The sequence below is a fragment of the Bufo gargarizans genome, chromosome 2, assembly GCF_014858855.1.
Source record: "Bufo gargarizans isolate SCDJY-AF-19 chromosome 2, ASM1485885v1, whole genome shotgun sequence".
Classification (NCBI taxonomy): domain Eukaryota; kingdom Metazoa; phylum Chordata; class Amphibia; order Anura; family Bufonidae; genus Bufo; species Bufo gargarizans.
The window spans coordinates 112,365,026-112,388,746 of record NC_058081.1 but is presented as its reverse complement, the minus strand read 5'-3'; the positions used below and the strand labels follow the sequence as shown (position 1 = coordinate 112,388,746).

Genomic DNA, 23,721 nt, shown 5'->3' with positions numbered 1-23,721 from the left:
ACCTCATCATTTGAATCCGATGGAGTGGGGGTTATTAGTGCAAAATTATATAATAATTGATGTTTTTTGTTTCTGAATTAAAATTGTGACTTGATAACAGATTCTTTAGCTTGGAACTGTTCATTTTTTAATCAGCACTTTAACTCTTTTTAACACTTAGGGCTCATCTGTCTAATGGACCCCTAGGCTGCCATATGGGGCCTCTAAGCGTCTGGAGGAGACTACCTCTGTAATATGGCACGCCACACTTTGTCTTAGCATGGACTTAAAGGAGTTGTTCTCATCTGAGGGGCCTTTCAGGTAGACCCCCGATGTGGCCAGACCTGCAGAGGGCATCATACTTACCTAATCCCTGCTGCTTCGTTCCCCTGTCGCCAAAGCAGTTCTCTCCCTGTCAACATCCAGTTTCACGCCAATGACTGGCCGCAAATGTGACATGTTCTCCATGTGTCCAGTGACTCAGTGACATGACGCATTGGGGAACCCGTCACTACTACGGCCAGTCATTGGCTGCAGTGGCCAGGTGACCCACTTCAAACTGGGATGTTAATGCAGGGAGAAGGGACAGCTTCGGTGGCGCTGGGGCAACGAAGGAGACAGAACCCAGTGGCGGCTATTGGGTAAGTATGATTCCCTCTGCATATCCAGCCATGTTGGGGGACCTACCCAAAAGACCCTGAGGGGTGAAAAACCCCTTTAATATGAATATGAGAAAAAAAAAGCTGTGTGCCTCTGTATAAAGCAGACTACAGACCCATAAAAGAGCCATGTGCATACGGCCTAATCCTTACCTCTTTGAAGTAACTCTTTGATAAATTGTTATTTACATGACCAACCAATTATGAAAGGAAGCGTCTTAACCCCTTCATTACCAGCAAGCATTTACTATACACTCTGCTATGACCTAGGCGTCTCAGTATATGGCAAGATATTTAATATATGGGTCATTTCTTAGCAATGTGTTCACATCTTCATGACATAATAATGAAATAATAACATTCATCATTCACTGTAGAAACTATCCAAAGTCTTATCAGATATCCCTCTGCATGGGGTATTAGGCCGGTGCTGGCGTCTGTCCAGACTTGTTGAACATGTGATTGTATTTTCTTTGCAATTGAGCGATAATTGTTCCTACTGATATCATAGGCAGGTTTTCCATCCCATCTGCGAAGTCTGAAAATGTAACTGAGTGACTAAGCAGGAAAATGTAGACTCTGCCTAGTACAGTGGTTTGTAGTACTTTGCTTTTGGGAATGAAGGGGTTAATTGCCGTACACAAGTGATGGAAACCATTGACACTTTGCAGTTCTTGTAAAAATGACAACTCCCAAAGAAACACCAACCAAACACCAAGCAGAGGCACCACACAATGACCACACCGCTCTTACATGTGAAACACTTGGGAACGGTCTTTGGCTTTGTCATGACACATGTGGAAACCTTCTTACAATGACTACTGCTGACTGGGGAACACAAATGGTTCATAAAGTCACAATGTGACAAGCAGATACCTGATACGGTCACTACTTCTAAGCTGGTGAAGATTTGGATTGGCTGAATATTGGAAAATAATGCACTTGTGAAACTTTGTAAAACAATATCTAAGTACTGTTTGTCATCGAAGAGACCTGGAAACTTAATTTAGAGAAAGTTCCATGGGAAATATATGCAAGTTAGCTCATAGCTGTAGACAGCCCTGTTTCTGGGCTCTTGTCCCTCACCGGTACAGATCCAGCACAGGGGAGTACTGGTTCTCTTTGAGAAGATCCAGTGATGTATGGAGAATTAGTCAGTAATGCTTCATGTGAAAAAGTTTGCAAAGAAACCTAAAAAATGTCTGTCAACAGATGGGCATCGCTGTACTGTGCTATCTCTGGTGCTCCCATAGAGAATGAATGGATCGACAGTGCGCACACACGACCTGTCCCTCCATCAGAATGGGGGCAATGGGACCACCAATCTCGTGATCGGACCCCCCCCCCCCCCAGTGATCATCTAGTTATTCCCTATCCACAGGATAACTTGAGAACTTGACACAGCCTCTTTAAGATGCTAAGATGAAATTACTATTCTTGAGCATCTTTTCTTATATCTCTATGTTGTGCCGTTCCTCTAGTATTCCTGCTGGAAGTTTAGGGATAAAGGTATAACTGGGTGTTACCAGACACTGTCCAATCAGGGCTGGCTATGGCAGACTGCGCTGGACCCCCCCACAACTGGTAACACCCAGCTAGTACTTTTATTCATAAACATCTAACAGGAATAAGGAACGGCACACCATAGAATAGTTGCTCCAGAATTTTTATTCCATGGGGAATGCATGCAGCTATTAAAACACACACTGGTCACTGATCAAACACTGACTGTGTGAAAGCAGCCTTATCCTGGGCCATAGGTCACTGTCAGTGGTGCCTGGTGGCAACTTTTCTCCGTCTCCCTATTGAACAAGCTTGTTCGGCTGATGTAAGTCTACATGCATGTTCGTGGAAGAAATCCTGTAACTGGTGGCCATCGACTAACTCATGTATAAAGACCGTAAGTTCATCTCTGCTACTTTTATTAGTCTGTGTAGCGGATATCTACCTTTCTTTTCACATTTGCTATATTGCTGTTGTGTACTGGATTACCAATAACTAATTGTAACAAGTTTAATATTGAGAAAGGTTTGATATATATTTGCACTTTTTTAAATCAATCTCCCCAAATGTGTCATTAAACAGTAGGTGGCTATCAAACGCTGACAGCATCCGTGTTACTTACTCACCCATCCCCCTGGTGTGGTTGAAGTCCCCTTTGACAACTTTGCAGGTCTTGCCATCACCGTTGCAGACCCCACAACGGTCTTCTTTTGCAGCTGAACCGATAATCCCATCACAGCCGATTTTCTAAAAAAAAGATAAGCTGTTAGAAATGGATCTTATTTGGAAGATGCACAATGTGACATACGGACAACTGAAAGGAGCCTTGTTAAGTTAGGCCTCATGCACATGACCCTATTTTCAGTCTGCATCCGATTCGCATTTTTTGCGGATTGGATGCAGATACATTCATTTCAATGGAGCTGCAGAAGATGTGGACGACACAGTGTGCTGTTCACATCCCTATGTCCATTCCACAATACAATTTCAATTTCCTATTCTTGTCCATTTTGCAGACAAGATTAGGCATTGGTGACATAGTGCAGGACCGACCTGCAGAAGGGGAAAATGCTGGATGCACATGGCTGATTTTTCGCGAAAACGGATACAGTCGCGTCCATGAGGTCTTAAAGGGAATGTATCACCTATGTTTCTTGTGCTAATTAAAGCCAGATAGTGAAATCTTTCTAGGCATGATTTGTGACCTGTGCAGAAGTTACTACACAGGGGGGAGAGTAAGATAATTTGGGACCATCACCTATTGTGAATGGTGGATTCTGTTTTATCTATACATAGGTGTTATCTGTCATTGCAATCCTGCCTGTGATAATAATGAAATGATTACTGAGAAGTGATCTCTATAGAACAGAAAGTCTCAACATATTATTAGGCTTAGTGGCCAGAGTGAACACTGCAGGACCTCTCCAAAAATTCTTATTACTTATGTTTAACATAAAAATGGTACTGATCCAGCAATGTTTATGCAAATGATAGAGGAGAGAAATTATTTTGTTATTATAGTATTGAGTGAGGGCTAGCAACAATAGGTGTGGATGCCACAAGGCCTGGTAGATTAAAGAGCCACTGTACTGTGTGTACTCTACACACAATTCCATTTCATTTACTAGAGAATGGTGTAACTACCAAATTTATAAATCCCTTCATATAAAAAATATGCCTGCATCCACCAGAAAAAAACGGTTATGACCACTAGGGGTCTCACTTCCACCTAAATTGCGGTCCACTGCCTGTTGTCATAGTAACAGAGCCACAGAAGACAGTGGGGAAGAAGTGGGGTCGTGTCAGAGCTAGCTAAGATCCGGAGCCTGATAACAGAACTGCTTTTACACAGCTCCTGAAGATTTTTGAAAACTCAGGTACATTTTAAAGGTGTCCAAGATTAGAAAAAAGGGTCTTATTCCCAAAACAGCCCCATATCTGTTCTACAGAGAAGATGATAGGGAAAATGCCAGAAGAAAAAACACACCATATCTAGTACATGCTATGTTTTGAAAAACAAAAAACACTGACCCAAAATAAAATAAAAAGCCACCAAATCGGTATGAAAAAAAAGCATTTTTGTATCCAGATTGGGATGGGAAACGGGGTGAACAAACACCAGGGAAATGTAACTTTTGTTCCCCAAAAAATGCTGTGTGTGAAACCCCCCTAGAGACCGTCTGTCAGCTCTCCCTTTCTCTTCCCCATAGATTAATGAATAAATTAACAACAAGGTGTTACCATTCCCCTTGTCCCTTCCTACACCGTCTGACACTGATTGGACAGTGTCTGAGTGTGGTACCCCCCCCCCCCCCCCCCCCGTTCTCAATTTATGCATACATTTCTAGCAAGAATAACAGAGGAAAGCTCATTGCAGTGAGCCCCCAGTATGAGAACGGAATGGAATGCATTTGCATTTTCATTGACAATGAATGGGGACAAAACAGAAGCCTTTTTTCCGCTATTAAGACCCTATGAGGGAACTCAATACTGGAAAATATTAACGCTAGTGTGAAAGTAGACTTAGCTTTCTCCCTAGAAGAAAACTGCCAATCTGGTGGGTGAGAAGAGAGGGAGCTCATGAATAACCAGGACTCTTCTCAGACAGCAGGGACTCTTTTGCAGGCCTAGGCTGCTTTGATTATCCTGCCTGTTCTCTGCAACCACTTAAAGAGGACCTGTCACCGCTCCTGACATGCTTGTTTTAATAGCTCCATGCATTCCTCATGTAATAACAATTCTGGAGCCTCTATTCTTATGGCTCTATGTTGTGCCATTCCTCTATTATTTCAACTAGAAGTTATGAATGAATTCCTAGCAGTCTGTAGTAAGGGTACAAAGGGGTGGCAACAAACCACTGAAAGCAACATGTTTGTCACTACTATATGCTGTTTTCAGTGAGGGCAGCACAAATTGGATGACAAGTTCCCTTTAAAGAGAACCTGTCACCAAGAAAATGCGAAGTAATCTACAGGCAGCATGTTATAGAGCAGGAGGAGCTGAGCAGACTGTTATATAGTTTTATGGGAAAAGATTCAGAACAACATCTAATCTACTCATTTATATCCATCCTCATTCTGGGCTCTGTAGTCCAGGAGACGGTCTTATCAATGATCTGTATACACAGTCATAGAGGGAAGGCTGTCAATCACTGATAGGACCGTCTCCTGGACTACAGAGCCCGGAATGAGGACAGATATAAATGTATAAAATACAAATTATATTGAATCTTTTCCCATAAAACTGTATATCAGTCTGCTCAGCTCCTCCTGCTCTATAGTATAACTCAAACTCTAAATAAATCGAGTAGTCGTAAAGCAAATTAATCAATATCACCGAGGTACGACTACCTAAAATTTAACCTTTATTGTGGTCAATTAAAAATGCAATTTCCCTGGAAAGGGACAGTTAATGCAACAAAACACAACAAAAACACAGTACAGTTTACACAAAAAGAGCCGGATAGAACACGTGGATCAATGTGAGAGGGAGAAAGGGGGGGAACGCGTCAGGGCAACCCGTGCCATAACACTAACTGTCCCTATGTTAACCCTTTATAGCTCCTCAGCCCGGAGATGTGTCTTGATGGTAGGCACACTCCGTCCACGTACCTATGCTGTCTATCCTTATGACGCCCTCGGTATACTATCCCAAATAGATAGCCGGGTAATAGTATGTATGATAGATATCAGTTGTACAATCACGTGTCCCGACGCGTTTCCCCCCTTCCTCTCATTGAAGGGGTTCCTCAGGGGACAAAAACAATAGTCAATCAAACACATAAAGTGTTCAACAGATATCCATGAAGATGGATCATTGAACTGAAGGTTACAACCCAAAACAAATCCACTCAAAATATAGGAAAACTCCGCACAAGGTTGCATTAGTAAAAACCAACTCTCAAACCGTGTTAGATACACTTATCTGATCCACTGGATACGGATCCAAGGCTGCGGTCCTGGGTGAACGTCTAGGAAGGGCCTCCAGGGGGCAAAATATGTTGTAGCTCCAATTTGTGATATGTTCCAACCTTCCCTAAATAGCCAGATGGGGCCGTCCTAATTGAAAGAGGACCAATCAAGGGTGCTGGTGTCTATCACATGCTCCTGCTGTGGGGAGTGGCCAGTCAAGTTAAAGTAATCCTGTTAAGTTTCCTCCTAAATTCGGAGGACATTATCCACTTGTATGTATCCCCCCCTCCTCTCATATAGTACATGACAGCACAGGCTCAAACAATAATGATGATAACCCTACGATTGCTGTCTATATCATAGTCCGGCTGTCCAGCTGGCAGTGGAACGCACGCCGACGGATAAAATGGCCGTGCGTTCCACCCTCAGCCAATGGCGCCAGGTCCTCCGTCACTTGTCGCGATCCAACTATCAGAAAGCAGGTGGAACGCATGCCGATAGTCAAAATGGCCGTGCGTTCCACTATCAGCCAACCGCCACACGTCCTCAGCCGTGCGTCGCCGGAAGTAGATAGGAGGAGCGCACGTCACACAGAGATGACCGTGCGCTCCATCCACAGCCAATGGGGGACCTCCGCCGCATAATCCAGCGGGGACATACAGATAACCATTACGTACCCACCCCTTTTACATAAATACAGTGCCAGTATCCATTTACTTTACACGATACCGGTCATAGGTTTGTAGATGGGTCATAGGGGTATCCAAGGGACGGTTTCACAATTAACCCTTATGTTTCAAGATAAGGGGGAGTGGCCCACGTAGTCAAGATAAAGGGGAGGGGCCAAGGTGCATAACTAGATTACGGCCTGGACTTATTAATGAAATAAATCCCATAAACGATCGATTTAACCGCAGACTGGTGCCAACTGCACCTATCATGTACTAGCCGCTTCATACTTTAACAGGGCATCCTTATTGGTAGGCTACCATATGTTATATAAAGGTGTATTGTCGGTCAATGCCATGTGAATGACGCAAAGCAGATGCTCAATTGGATGTAAGTTGGGTAATAGATGCAGGTCACCCCTAAGATAAATATGCATGTGACACTTTATGTGTCGATAATGGATTCTATCCACTAAAATAGGATCGAGTGTATGGGAGTATGACGAGCGTTTCCAACGTCACCCCTGTGGCCCCAAATTATGGGACTACAGAAAACATGTAAAGATAAGTTTTTCATTCAGACCTCCAGGGGACTGGGACCGCAACCGATGAATCCATTCGGCTTCCTTCTGTAGGATTTTGCGGTCCCAGTCTCCTCTCCTGGGGGATGGTCTTATGATTTCCAACGCCGCAAATTTGAGTGATTTAGGATCCCCCCTATGGCAGTCCCAGATGTGGTTAGCTACCGGGGTTTCTTTTCGCTTTTTAATATCATTGACATGCTCCAAAATGCGTCTACGAAATTCTCTAAAAGTTTTTCCCACATAGTCGAGAGGGCATGTACACTGCGCCAAATAAATCACACCTTTACTTCTACAATTACAGAAATCTCTGATGACATAGTTAATTCCAGTTGCCGAGCAGATGTTAATTTTTGTGTTATTGATATAACCGCAGGCCATACATGCCCCACATCGAAACATTCCCATTGGCTTGCGATCCAGCCATGTGCCCTCAGGGGTTGGTCGTACGTAATGACTATGTACCAAGCGATCCCGTAGGCTTCTGCCCCGCCTAAAAGTAATGCTTGGGCGTGTGGGAAGCACATCTGCAACACCTGGATCCATGAGAAGGATAGGCCAGTATTTTGTGATGATTGCTCTGACCTCCTTATTCATGGTGTCGTAGGTGGAGATAATCCTCATGATGTTACCATCTTTGCCATTCAGATCCCTTGGTACCAATAGTGTATCACGATCCCTGGAGACCGCACTCTGGAAAGCCTCCCGGAGTACGTTCTGTGGGTAACCCCTAGTTTTAAAACGTTCTTGTAATTTTCTTGAATCTTGAAAAAAGCTGTCATGATTAGAGCAGTTTCTTTTCATACGTAGGTATTGCCCTCGTGGGATACCCTTTTTAAGACTCATGGGGTGATGACTCTCCCAATGGAGGAGGCTGTTGGTGGCGGTGTCTTTCCTAAATGTGGAAGTGACCAGTCTATCACCTTTTCTAGTGATCTTAATATCCAAAAAGGTGAGAGACTCGCGGTGGAACTCGGATGTGAACGAGAGACCTAAATCATTGGTGTTAAGTGCCTTTATGAATAAAGCAAATTCCTCATCGTTCCCGTTCCATATTATAAACACATCGTCGATGTATCTTGTCCACAATGTGATCTTATCCACCCACCAGGTCTGTGTGTCTGGAAAAACCACCCTATCCTCCCACCAGCCCAGGAAGAGATTGGCATACGACGGGGCACATGAGCTCCCCATCGCTGTCCCCCTGAGCTGGTGGAAGACACGCGTATCGAAAAGAAAAAAATTGTGCGTCAAAACAAATTCCAACAGCGTCAACACAAAGTCATTGTGTGATCTATGCGAGACAGCCCTAGTCCTAAGGAAATCAGAAACCGCCATCAGACCCCTGTCATGAGGGATACAACTGTATAGAGATTCTACATCTATACTAGCCAATGAGCAAGATGTTTCGATGGTGATGGACTCAATCTTTCGTAAAAAATCCATGGTGTCACGGGTGTATGAAGGCAGAGCAGACACGAAACCCTTAAGTACATGGTCGATGTAAATGCCACTGTTCTGTGTCACCGAGCCCACCCCAGACACAATCGGGCGACCCTTCAGTGGAGAGGTGCCCTTGTGGATTTTGGGTAAGCCATAAAAGGTGGCAATCTGGGGTGTGCTCGGCAACAAAAAACGGTACTCCACATCCGATAAGACCTTTCTAGAAAGGCCATCTTTCAAGATATTCTCCAGTTCCTTCAAAAAGGTATCTGTGGGGTCCGATGGTAGTACTCGATAGCAACTATGATCATTCAATAGGCGCTCACACATGTGTTTATACTCTATATAACCCATAATTACTAAATTTCCGCCCTTATCCGCCGGTTTTATTATTATTGACGTGTCTTTTTCAAGCACCCGTAAAGCCTCCATTTCCGGGCCGGAAAGATTATGGAAATGTGGTGAGTTAGCGGGTAATCTTTCAATTTCCTCTGTGGTCATTTGTAAAAATATTTCAATGTGATCGTAGTTCATGGGAGGTGGAGATCTCTTACTTTTTGGTCGGAGATCCGTAAACGGCCCCTGGCCAGGTGTTCGTGTACCTTCCTCCAATAGATCACAGAGGATTTTGAAATCCGCATAGTCGCTTTCCTGTAGACCCAATTGTTCACAAGTGGCTTTGGTGTTATTTTTCATGAATTTGTGCCATTTAAGTTTCCTTGAAAATAGATTTAAATCCTTGGTCCACATGAACGGGTTAAATCTAGTCGTGGGGACAAAAGATAAGCCCCTTTTGAGTAGACTCTCTTCAATGGTACTAAGGGTCCGTGAGGAAAGGTTGATGATCTGTAATTCATCAACGATCTTACCACTTGCCTTACCTAGACCCGGTTGCGGAGGTCGTAAGGACCCCCCCTGGCTAAAAAATTCCCCTGTGACGAAAGAGAGGGAATAGAGCCAGATGACGCAGAAGTGGATGGAGAGGGTACACGGGGAGGATAATCGCCCCCCTTCCCCCCTTTGTTGTCCGTTTTTGGCCATTTTTTATTATTACTATTGTAACGGCCTCTTCCACCTCTTCTCTGACCTCTTCTATAATTGCCTCTTCCCCTGTTTTGTGAGGGTTCAGAGTCCGAAAACTCCTGTTCGGTTGAGGAGACGTCGGTCTCCGAGGGGGGTTGGGATCCACCAGTAAACTGGTAGGCCCTATTCTCCTTAAACTCTTTTAGGTCCTTGTTGAACTGTCTATGTTTCCTCTCCTTGATCAGGCCCTGGAACCTTTCAACTGCCGTCTGCAGTGATGCCTCCCTTCTATTGAAGTCCGGGTCTGTTTTATAGGAAATAGCCAATTCAACAAGGCCTTTAAGTTTTTCTGAAGATCTCTCAAAATACAGCCTTTCTTCCGTTAACAATATATTCATAAGTCTAAGTGAGCTGTTCGTAAGCTCCTGTTCCCACAGGGTGAGTAACCCAGGTGACCGTACCCTCTCTGCTGGTGTAATCCCTATCCGTAGCCCTCGGGGGACAATCTGGTACTCAAGGTAACTTTCGATGGACTTAATCTCCCACCATGATTTTATGTTATTCTTGTATTCCTCATACAGGTCTGCGAATGTAAGTTTACAGGTAAGTGAATTGGAAAGGCCAGGTAACTCCTTGTCTGAAAAAATATCCCTAGCTTCTTTAACAAGATCCTCGGTATATAATGTACCGGATAGAAAACTAGCCATGAGGGCAATGAATATAGTATAACTCAAACTCTAAATAAATCGAGTAGTCGTAAAGCAAATTAATCAATATCACCGAGGTACGACTACCTAAAATTTAACCTTTATTGTGGTCAATTAAAAATGCAATTTCCCTGGAAAGGGACAGTTAATGCAACAAAACACAACAAAAACACAGTACAGTTTACACAAAAAGAGCCGGATAGAACACGTGGATCAATGTGAGAGGGAGAAAGGGGGGGAACGCGTCAGGGCAACCCGTGCCATAACACTAACTGTCCCTATGTTAACCCTTTATAGCTCCTCAGCCCGGAGATGTGTCTTGATGGTAGGCACACTCCGTCCACGTGCCTATGCTGTCTATCCTTATGACGCCCTCGGTATACTATCCCAAATAGATAGCCGGGTAATAGTATGTATGATAGATATCAGTTGTACAATCACGTGTCCCGACGCGTTTCCCCCCTTCCTCTCATTGAAGGGGTTCCTCAGGGGACAAAAACAATAGTCAATCAAACACATAAAGTGTTCAACAGATATCCATGAAGATGGATCATTGAACTGAAGGTTACAACCCAAAACAAATCCACTCAAAATATAGGAAAACTCCGCACAAGGTTGCATTAGTAAAAACCAACTCTCAAACCGTGTTAGATACACTTATCTGATCCACTGGATACGGATCCAAGGCTGCGGTCCTGGGTGAACGTCTAGGAAGGGCCTCCAGGGGGCAAAATATGTTGTAGCTCCAATTTGTGATATGTTCCAACCTTCCCTAAATAGCCAGATGGGGCCGTCCTAATTGAAAGAGGACCAATCAAGGGTGCTGGTGTCTATCACATGCTCCTGCTGTGGGGAGTGGCCAGTCAAGTTAAAGTAATCCTGTTAAGTTTCCTCCTAAATTCGGAGGACATTATCCACTTGTATGTATCCCCCCCTCCTCTCATATAGTACATGACAGCACAGGCTCAAACAATAATGATGATAACCCTACGATTGCTGTCTATATCATAGTCCGGCTGTCCAGCTGGCAGTGGAACGCACGCCGACGGATAAAATGGCCGTGCGTTCCACCCTCAGCCAATGGCGCCAGGTCCTCCGTCACTTGTCGCGATCCAACTATCAGAAAGCAGGTGGAACGCATGCCGATAGTCAAAATGGCCGTGCGTTCCACTATCAGCCAACCGCCACACGTCCTCAGCCGTGCGTCGCCGGAAGTAGATAGGAGGAGCGCACGTCACACAGAGATGACCGTGCGCTCCATCCACAGCCAATGGGGGACCTCCGCCGCATAATCCAGCGGGGACATACAGATAACCATTACGTACCCACCCCTTTTACATAAATACAGTGCCAGTATCCATTTACTTTACACGATACCGGTCATAGGTTTGTAGATGGGTCATAGGGGTATCCAAGGGACGGTTTCACAATTAACCCTTATGTTTCAAGATAAGGGGGAGTGGCCCACGTAGTCAAGATAAAGGGGAGGGGCCAAGGTGCATAACTAGATTACGGCCTGGACTTATTAATGAAATAAATCCCATAAACGATCGATTTAACCGCAGACTGGTGCCAACTGCACCTATCATGTACTAGCCGCTTCATACTTTAACAGGGCATCCTTATTGGTAGGCTACCATATGTTATATAAAGGTGTATTGTCGGTCAATGCCATGTGAATGACGCAAAGCAGATGCTCAATTGGATGTAAGTTGGGTAATAGATGCAGGTCACCCCTAAGATAAATATGCATGTGACACTTTATGTGTCGATAATGGATTCTATCCACTAAAATAGGATCGAGTGTATGGGAGTATGACGAGCGTTTCCAACGTCACCCCTGTGGCCCCAAATTATGGGACTACAGAAAACATGTAAAGATAAGTTTTTCATTCAGACCTCCAGGGGACTGGGACCGCAACCGATGAATCCATTCGGCTTCCTTCTGTAGGATTTTGCGGTCCCAGTCTCCTCTCCTGGGGGATGGTCTTATGATTTCCAACGCCGCAAATTTGAGTGATTTAGGATCCCCCCTATGGCAGTCCCAGATGTGGTTAGCTACCGGGGTTTCTTTTCGCTTTTTAATATCATTGACATGCTCCAAAATGCGTCTACGAAATTCTCTAAAAGTTTTTCCCACATAGTCGAGAGGGCATGTACACTGCGCCAAATAAATCACACCTTTACTTCTACAATTACAGAAATCTCTGATGACATAGTTAATTCCAGTTGCCGAGCAGATGTTAATTTTTGTGTTATTGATATAACCGCAGGCCATACATGACCCACATCGAAACATTCCCATTGGCTTGCGATCCAGCCATGTGCCCTCAGGGGTTGGTCGTACGTAATGACTATGTACCAAGCGATCCCGTAGGCTTCTGCCCCGCCTAAAAGTAATGCTTGGGCGTGTGGGAAGCACATCTGCAACACCTGGATCCATGAGAAGGATAGGCCAGTATTTTGTGATGATTGCTCTGACCTCCTTATTCATGGTGTCGTAGGTGGAGATAATCCTCATGATGTTACCATCTTTGCCATTCAGATCCCTTGGTACCAATAGTGTATCACGATCCCTGGAGACCGCACTCTGGAAAGCCTCCCGGAGTACGTTCTGTGGGTAACCCCTAGTTTTAAAACGTTCTGCTGCTGCCTGCAGATCAGACTTTATGTTCAACCTGACAGGTTCTCTTTGACTTATCATCCCATACTTGTGGTGTCAGGCTCTGCATTATGCAGAGCAGTATGCTATGTGGTCAAACATCCTTAGTTTGCCGGTTATGTTCGGGTTACTATTTTTCTTTATTTTGGAGGGTATGCATTGGGGACTCTAAAACAAAAAAACTCAAAATGTCTGGCATTGAAACAACCAAGGTAGTTAAGAGCGGATGAAAAGACGGCTTTGTGATTCAAGACTCAATGGTCTGTAAGCAGTTTCAGCTGTCAAAATAACATAAAGATAGGAGAAAATGAGCTTAACAGTGTCCATTTTAGAGTGCGGTGCTCAGGGACGGTGGTGGTCTCCCCTTAATACTAATTTAATGAGGAAGCAGGCTAGGAAAGAAGAGCAGAGCATGACATGAGGGAAGCTGACACCATCTCTCCATAATACTCTAAGTACACACAGGCCAGCTGGGAAATGGAGGTTCAATGTTACTGTAATCAAGGTGATATAGCGAGGGGCCTCACAGGGATTCATGTCGATGACTAGCCAAGACTCTTAACTCATTTCCCACAGAGATCACACTCATCCAGTCTACTGTCATGGCATAGGGGATGCATTACGGTGCTGATCACCTTTTACAGGCACTTCCAGGATATTACAGGTTAAAGCAATGGCAGCAGGGGAGTAATATCTGGAATTAGGCACAATAGTGTCGGCCCAGTTACTGTGGTTTTTACAGCAAACAAGGTTAATACGTCAACCGAAATCAAGTCAGAAACGTCTCAATAAGTTGACGTAGTTCCTAATGTCTCCCACATGTTGCTGTATTAACGTTCCCTCACAGGGTGATTTACCCTTATGGATGCCAGATGTTACGTCAGGGACTGTTTTTTCCAATGTGAAGTACTAATAATATGGGGAAGGCTACTATACATTTTAGGTATATGGAGGATCAATGATCACAATAAGGTGGTAAAGTGGTGGATGGCAGGTATGTGTTACTGAGGCTTCTTGTCTTGTTGGGGGGGGGGGGGGGGGATTTAGGACTGGTGATGCTTTGTCACTGTGTCGGGTCCAGGACTTAGGAGTGAATGAGGAACCAGGGTGGGAAGGTCGCTCCCATACTCCTGTCTACCTGAACAGGAGCCCAGGTGGATGATGAAAGGCAAACTGCCCAAGAAAGCAGAAGAAAAGTGTGTGAGCCTAAAATTATCACTATGCAAAATGAACTGGATCTGCAAACTGGGTGACAAGCACTGAATTTTGGGTTTCCGGTATGAATCCCGACAATAAGGGCCTTTAACTTCAGATTTTGTTGCTGCAGTGAGCCTGTGGAAGTTGCTATCTTTGGCATGCATATAATAAACCCTGGACAATTGAACTTCCTAATTTTCTGGTACGTGTCTGTCTATGTGACTACTATACTGTCTGGTGGGTCCTTTCTCACAATATAAAGGATTTCCATTGAAATTGGGGCGCTCAGATTTCCATAGATTCCCCAGGTGTCAATCCCATGCATCATAAAGATCATGTTCTATGTCTCTCCGTATGATCAAGAATGTTGCAGTGATGATTAGATTAGTTCCTGTTAAGTTCACAATAGCATTTTGTAGGGTTAAGAAAACTAATGCAATTTATCCATCAGTCTTTCATCCCACTTCCCTTTTAATTCATTCCATGTAAATGCTATGGTACATTTTCCTGAAGTCTTCCAGAACTATATAAACAAATTTTACATTAAAGTGACTTTTCAGTTCTGGTAAAAAAAAAAAGTGAAATGTGAAATAACAGAGGAGTGTATGCAGTTATCCAGCAGATCACTGCTAACAGGGTTAGTCTACCAGTAAGGGTTAATGTACTTTCCCATGCCGTTTATGTGATTGGAAGAGCTGAACAGCTTAGTTATTGTGCAGCAGGAAGCTTGGACCTTCCCCCTCTGAGCCAGGAGTGTAGAGCAGTCTGGTCTAGGCAGCCGAAGTGTCAGGAGCTGCATGTGCCTGTGTAGTGTGAGGCCTACTACAGGGACTCTCCATCCCTGCATGCTGAAGAAAAGGGCAACACCTATGAGAAAAATAATCTACAAACTGATGAGTGCCATTACAAAGGGCTGGTGCAAGAACAATTAGAGAGGTAATCGCTCATATATGGCAACTGTAAGGCCCCTTTCACACTAGCGAGTATGGCTCCTCAGCCAGCCCGGCTGAGACCACCCTTCCAGAGCCTCCAGCAGGCCTCTGTTGCACCAAGACTCTCTCTCTGACTGACAATCTGGGCTGGGCTCTTATCCCAGACTGATTGTGTCACCTGGTGCTGCCTCAGACCTGATGACTGACGGGGAAGACACAGAAACTCCTGCCATGAATCTCCCCTAGCAGCTATGAGGCCTATCACTGCCTCACACAACATATCTTACTGCTGGTGGAGAGGGTATATTGCTTTGGTGCCCATTTATACGGCTGAGCCATCCATTTGAAGATCTGCACCCTTCCATGGGATCTGTAGTGCATAGTCAGAGAGACATTTTGCACCCCTTGCCGATTTGGGAAGTTGTTTGGATGTTAGAGAGAGACTCATTGTCAGCTACTATACAGCCTGCTTTCCAATATACAGTCATGGAAAGATTGTGTGTGTGTAATCTGAAGAGAATGAATTTATCCTCCCAAGTATGATTTGCCAAGATTATCTCAGTAAAGTTTGTTGGACTTGTTACCTTACACTGGACTCCTTATTGCCTTTCACCCAACTCATGCACTGCTGTCACCACTGCATTGCCTTCACCACAAGGGAGCCTTGCACCTCACAAACCCATCTACACCAAGGGCACCCTGCCTAACACCAGGGAGAAGTCCCCAAAAGTTCAGGGTGTGCCCCGATGAAAAGAAGAGGTGTGTCCTTCCCATCACTGCAAGTGTGGAGCCACAGGGAATGCTGGGGAGTAGGATTAGCCACAGTGAGAACTACAACCACCCTTAATGCCACTGACACCACACCTCCCCCTGCGGACCGCTGCATTGCATGTATAGTAAAAGGGGGTCTAACCCTAATGTCTCAGAGCTCTTGCGCCAATCTATTCCTGGCTTAGAGGGTACAATGCTGTCTGCTTACCATTATTAACCACTTCCAGACCAGGCCATTTACCCTCTTTCTGACAAAGCCTAATTTTAGGAATCTGTGATATATGTATAAAACCTGTAACTAGTCGTGTAAATAGATAAATTGTACTTTATTATCCAACACTTGGTATCGATACATAGACGACGTCTTCTGTATCTGGAAGGGGGACACTACGTAATTTTTTGACTTTTTTGATTATATCAACCGACAGGACCCAGACCTAACTTTCACCTCTCATGTTGATTTACAATCCATCAGTTTTCTGGACACCGTAGTCATTAAAACACAGACGGGCAAACTTACTACGGATTTACATAGAAAACCCACGGACCGCATTACATTACTCCACTATTTTAGCTGCCATCCTAAAAATACTAAACATTCGCTTCCCCGCTCCCAGTTTAAACGAGTAGCTAGAATTGTTGAAGATCCGGTGCTCAAGAACCAGCGCCTGACCAAAATGGCACAAAAATTCCAAGAAAGAGGTTACCCCACCACACTTCTTTAGCAGGAACTCTCCTCAGTCCATTCTAGTTCCTCCATCATACCCAAATCGTCATCCCCTCAACGTGTTCCCTTGGTACTGACCTACCATCCGTTCGCACCTAAAATCCAGTCAATAGTCAAGAAACACTGGCCCATTTTACATCAATCCTATCCAAACATTACTGAATTCCAACACCCCGTCCGCATGTGCTACAAGAGACCGGCTGACCTAAAAGATAAACTGGTACATGCCGATATAGGTCCACTTAAACCTAGACTGAGACAAACCACTCTAGCACCCAAAAAAACAGGTACATATCCTTGCCCAATGTACCAATGTAATTAGAGGCAATAGAATCATATACCCACATTCAGGCAAGGTGTACCATTCTAGAGATTTCTTTACTTGCAATTCTTCCTATGTAGTTTATTTAATTAAGTGCCCATGCGGACTAGCCTATGTAGGTGAGACTACTCAGAACATTCGAGATCGTATCTCAAAAGATAAGTCTGACATTCGATGCCATAAAACTGAACGTCCCATCCCATGTCACTTCTTCTCCGCAAAGCATCATATCAATCAACTTCAATTTCAAGTTTTGGAACACGTACCGATGGCTAGAAGAGGAGGTAACCGGATTGCACGTCTAAAACAACGTGAATCCTTTTGGATTTTCAAATTAAATACATTGTCACAACACGGGTTGAATAGGGACTTTGATTTTTGTGTCCTATAAATCCGGCCTGTATATAATTTATGGACTAACAATTCTGTATATTTCAATTTTATATATATATAGACCTTGAGTACACTACCTTGATTAATGTGGACTTAAGATATAAGTGCTATATGCCAAAATACACTCACCTAAAGAATTATAAGGAACACCATACTAATACGGTGTTGGACCCCCTTTTGCCTTCAGAACTGCCTTAATTCTACGTGGCATTGATTCAACAAGGTGCTGATAGCATTCTTTAGAAATGTCGGCCCATATTGATAGGATAGCATCTTGCAGTTGATGGAGATTTGAGGGATGCACATCCAGGGCATGAAGCTCCCATTCCACCACATCCCAAAGATGCTTTATTGGGTTGAGATCTGGTGACTGTGGGGGCCACTTTAGTACAGTGAACTCATTGTCATGTTCAAGAAACCAATTTGAAATGATTCAAGCTTTGTGATATGGTGCATTATCCTGCTGGAAGTAGCCATCAGAGGATGGGTACATGGTGGTCATGAAGGGATGGACATGCTCAGGTAGCCCGTGGCATTTAAACGATGGCCAATTGGCACTAAGGGGCCTAAAGTGTGCCCAGAAAACATCCCCACACCATTACACCACCACCAGCCTGCACAGTGGTAACAAGGCATGATGGATACATGTTCTTATTCTGTTTACGCCAAATTGTGCAAATTAGTAGCCTCTTTTTCCTATTTGTAGTGGAGATTAGTGGTACCCTGTGGGGTCTTCTGCTGTTGTAGCCCGCCTTTCTTTCCCATTCTGACATTCAGTTTGGAGTTCAGGAGATTGTCTTGACCAGGACCACAACCCTACATGCATTGAAGCAACTGCCGTGTGATTGGTTGACTAGATAAATCGCATTAATGAGAAATAGAACAGGTGTTCCTAATAATTCTTTAGGTGAGTGTATGTTTATTACAAATATTGTTACTACGTGACATTTAATACTAATAATATTCTCCCTTTTTTTTCCTTTGCTTTTTACAGACAAAATGACCCCCACAGTACAACTACAGGTAGTACGTGATTTCACATAGAATAGTCTGAATTTGGTTAATTTGTATATGTTCTCATATATATTTATCAGTCCCGTATATATATCCATATTCACTTTCCTATGCTCCCATATTCTCTGTATTGCCGTGTTGCCGAACATATCTAAGCTGGCTACATCAATTTGTATTCTAATAGTGCCTATCAATAGTATTTTCAGTCCCCCCAGAGTTTATCCTACTAGCAATAATTCATATTTGCATTATTGACTATCTCTAACACTATGTTTCAATCCCAGAATAAGCGCCTGTTGCCAATTCCATTAGTCGGTCCATTCGAGCTTCCGCGCATGCGCGATGACGTCACACGTTCCGTGACATCATGCGCAACGGCGCGATGATGTCAGACGCACGGCAACACACGCCAAGCTCTCTATTTCTATCTCCTAAGATGCGGTCCATTCTTAATAAGCCATGCAGCGCACCAGTCGTCCTCTATATTCAGGTATGCTTCATATAGACTGGTTTTACTCTTCTGCTCTTGCACTCTTCTGCTCCTTATGTTAGGCCAAGTTCAGCAACAGAAAGGACATAATACAAATGTCCTGGAACTCACTGTGAGTGGAGATGAGTGGCACCCGGTGGGGTCTTCTGCTGTTGTAGCCCATGTTTCTTTCCCATTCTGACATTCAGTTTGGAGTTCAGGAGATTGTCTTGACCAGGACCACAACCCTACATGCATTGAAGCAACTGCCATGTGATTGGTTGACTAGATAATCGCATTAATGAGAAATAGAACAGGTGTTCCTAATATTTCTTTAGGTGAGTGTATAACGGCCTCCCTTAGGTATATGATGTCCAATCACTTTGAGCCTCAACAAGTCACCTCTGCATATGAGTTTTTCTAGTTTTCTGATTTTGTGTTATGTCTTGTATACTTTATCGCATCAATGTATTCTGATGTATATCTCTATTATCCAGGATTTTGTACAATCATATATACAATCATGCTGATACATGTACTACAATTGTTGTTTTGCCTTAGGCCGTGAACAAGGTCTCGGGATGAGACCGAAACGTTGGCCATAGTTTATTTACAAATTTTCCTGGATGGATAATAAAGAAGTATGATTTATCTATTTACATGAGTGCCGCGGTTTTATATATATCACATGTTCATTGGTCTTACCCGCTGAGCACCGGAACATACCTAAGGAGTGCCGTCCAAACAACCTCTAATTCAATTTTGGGAATCTGACATGTGTCACTTTATGTGGTAATAACTTAGGTATGCTTTTACTTATTCAAGCCATTATAATATTGTTTTTGTGACACATTGTATGTCATGTTAATGGTAAATTTAAGTCAATATGTTTTACCTTTATTTATAAAACAATCAAAAATTTACCAAGGAAAAATTTATTATTTTCGACATTTGAATCCCTCTGCTTTTAAGACAGATAGTGATACCTCATAAAATAGTTATTAATTAACATTCACCATGTCTACTTTATAATGCAGTGTTTCCCAACCAGTGTGCCTCCAGCTGTTGCAAAACTACAACTCCCAGCATGCCCGGACATCATTTGGCTGTGCGGGCATGCTGGGAGTTGTAGTTTTGTAACAGCTGGAGGCACACTGGTTGGGAAACACTGTTATAATGGAATCATTTTGGTAATGTTATTTTATTTTTTAGGACATTAGAAGGTTTAGAATTTTGGAAGCAATTTGGAAGAAATTGCCAAAATCAACTTTTTAAGGACCAATTCAGCTCTGAAGTCACTTTGTGGGGCTTACACAATAGAAACCACTCATAAATAACCCCATTTTAGAAACTACACCCCTTAAGATATTCAAAACTGATTTTAGAAATGTTGTTAAACCTTTAGATACTCTACAGGAACTAACATTTTTATCATTACTTAATTGGGAAAATGGACAAATTTTTTTAAATGAACATTTTTATTTTTTATAAAACCCATTTTTTTTATACCTTTTTTTTTACACTTTTTGGCCCCTGTGGGACATTTAACATCACATTTTTTATGCTGAATTCTCCTGTAACTGTGGCTGACATAGTAGTCCCAGTTACAGGGGCAATGCAACCCCCAGTGCTGTACAGCCTCACTACAAGGCTGATCGAAGTCTAAGGAAGACATGGCAGCTACTACAGTCTCACGGCCCTGGTGCTCACATGACCACTGGGCTGGAACAGGAAGCGGCTTATTGCTTTCTCAGCTGTAAACATAGCTCTGTTTTAGTGCTGTGTATACAGCGATCCAGAAGACAGGAACACAATGGAACGGCCCCTGCCTTCTCTATGGGGTGCACTGATGTCACTGACAGCAGGCCCCCAGTACAGCAGCTGCATGATTAGCACGCACCTGGGATCTCCGAATAGACGTTCTAAAATGTCCATTCAGATATAAATCCCTACTGCCAGAACATTTATAGTCTATGGGAGGTCAGGAACTGGTTAAAATACTAAATGATTGGGGCTATTAATCCTGATCAAATCCCAATCTCCAGTTGCTGAAAACTTAGTACAGCAGCTGAAAGACACATCATGCTTACTTCCATTCGGACCTGGAAGCCATCCAGCAGTGCTATCAGCTCAGAGCTGGCAGAGACCAGGTACACTCATCTACTGTTTGGATAAATCTGTCCAGAAGTGGTCTTCATAGAAGAACTGAAGCCCAAAAAAAGCTGTAACTTCAACTTAAAAACAAGGCCCAGCAACTCAAGTATGCAGGAAAACATACGAACCAGGGTGAGAAAAATGGGAGCAGGTGCTCTGAACTGATGAGTCAAAATTTGAAATATTTACCTGTACCGGAAGACAGTTTGCCAAAGAGCTTGACAGTGGTGCAATAATGATTGTCTGCAGGACACAGTGCAGCATGGTGGAGCTTCTTTAAAAGGCAGGGACTGCAGTTCAGCAAATGAAGTTGGGAGTATGGTCAGGATTAATGGTGTCCTCAATGCTGAGAAATACAGGTAGACACAGTACTTCCATCATGCAATACCCTAAAGGAGGCATTTGGTTGGCTCGCTCCAAATTTATTCTGCAGCAAGACAACGACCTCAAACATACTGTAAAGAAGAACAAGTAAAACTGATGATATGGTGCCCACACATCCCCGATCTCAACATCATCGGGTCTGTCTGGAAATACTTGAAGAGTCAGAAGGATTTGGGCAAGCCTAGATGCACAAATCTGTAGTTAACTGTCCAAGATGTTTGGAACTAGAGATGGCCTTGCGGTTCGCCTGGCGGTCGTTTCGCGGAGAACTTTGCTCGTTCGCGATCCGCCGAACATGCGAACATATGGCGATGTTCGCATGCGCCATATTCTTTTGCATTGCGTAGAATTTGACCCATGACACATCCATCAGGTGGGACCGAACAGCCAATTAAGACGTTTCAGCACATGGACACACACGAACCCTATAACAGAACCCGATTTTACATTCTGTGTTTTGCCAGTGTAGGGAGAGGTTGCTTTGTGGAGCAGGGACAGGCTGCCATATACCTGCTTCCACCAAATATTGATTGAGGCCTGCAACACACCGACTTCCACCAAATACTGATTGAGGTATGCGATATACCAGCTTCTACCAAATATTGATTCAGGGGTTCTATATACCTGTGTGTCCACAAAATACTGATTGAGGGGTGCGATATACCTACTTCTACAAAATACAGTTTAAGCGGTTCTATATACCTGTTTCGACAAAATACTGATTGAGGTGTTTGATATACCTGCTTGCACAAAATACTGATTTAGGGGTGCGATATACCTGCTTCCACCAAATATTGATTCAGGTGTTCTATATACCTGTTTCCACAAAATACTGACTGAGGGGTGCAATATACCTGCTTCTACAAAATACTGTTTATGGGGTTTGATATACCTGCTTCCACATAATATTGATTGAGGCCTGCGATACACCGGCTTCCACAAAATACTGATTGAGGGGTGCAATATACCTGCTTCCACCAAATATTGATTCAGGGGTTCTATATACCTGCTTCCACAAAATACTGATTGAGGGGTGCGATATACCTGCTTCCACAAAATACTGATTAAGGGGTTTGATATACCTGCTTCCACAAAATACAGATTGAGGGGTGTGATATACTTGCTTCCACCAAATATTGATTCAGGTGATTTATATACCTATTTACACAAAATACTGATTGAGGAGTTTGATATACCTGCTTCTACAAAATACTGATTAAGGGGTTCTATATACCTGCTTCCACAAAATACTAATTAAGGGGTTTGATATACCAGCTTCCACAAAATTCAGATTGAGGGGTGCAATATACCTGCTTCCACCAAATATTCATTCAGCTGTTCTATATACCTGTTTCCACAAAATACTGATTGAGGGGTGCGATATGCCTGCTTCTACAAAATACAGATTAAGGGGTTCTATATACCTGCTTCCACAAAATACTGATTGAGGGGTGCAATATATCGGCTTCCACCAAATACTAATTGAGGCCTGCGATATACCTGCTTCCACAAATACTGCTCATCTCTAGGGACTTTGCCACAATATCATGTTGAAAATGACAGGCAGAGAAAGAGGCAGGTCCTTCCGCAGGGGTGGTTGGGGTCGTGAAGGTGCACCAGGCCGGAGCCTAAGTGGGATGTTGGAGAAGGTGTGTGCGATTACGTCAAAGAACGTACCAGAGTTTGTTGAGTGCCTCACTCAGCCTTCCGCTTCTGCACCCTCCTCATCCTCTGTATCTGCACCCTCCTCACTCTCTGCTGTGTGCACCCCCAAAGACACCACCACCACCACCATAGGCCCTCCAATAAGGTGAGAGGAATTATTTTCCCATCCATTCCCAGACCTTACCGATGCGCAGCCATTCTTGGCATCGGATGAGGAAGAGGAGGTAGCAACGGCCGCCAACCAGCGGTCTGACGACAGTACCCAGATCAGCCCAAGGATGGTGGTCCCCACTGTTGCTGCCTACTCCGAGATCTCTAATGTCAGTGGTGGTGAAGGTGATGATGATGACGTGTCGATGGACTTCACGTGGGTGCCCACAAGAGAGGAAGAGGAGGGGAGTTCAGAGGGAGAGACGGAGCAGCAGATAAGGAGGAGAAGGAGGAGAAACAGGGAGAACTCGCAGTGCACAGGAGGCAAAAGGCAGACTGCAAATGTATCTGGAGCGAGCCATCCACCATGCACGGTCACATCTTGCGCTGGCACATGGCTCCGCATG

General features: G+C 43.8%; 1 protein-coding gene across 1 annotated transcript in view; it reads right to left on the bottom strand.

The window, feature by feature from the left end:
- Positions 1 to 23,721, bottom strand: part of ADAMTS17 (ADAM metallopeptidase with thrombospondin type 1 motif 17) — a 278,350-nt gene that overhangs the window by 74,045 nt on the left and 180,584 nt on the right. Inside the window, exon 15 of the mRNA XM_044283189.1 lies at positions 2,768 to 2,888. Coding sequence (XP_044139124.1) covers positions 2,768 to 2,888 — 121 coding nt within the window. The remainder of the gene's footprint in view (positions 1 to 2,767; positions 2,889 to 23,721) is intronic.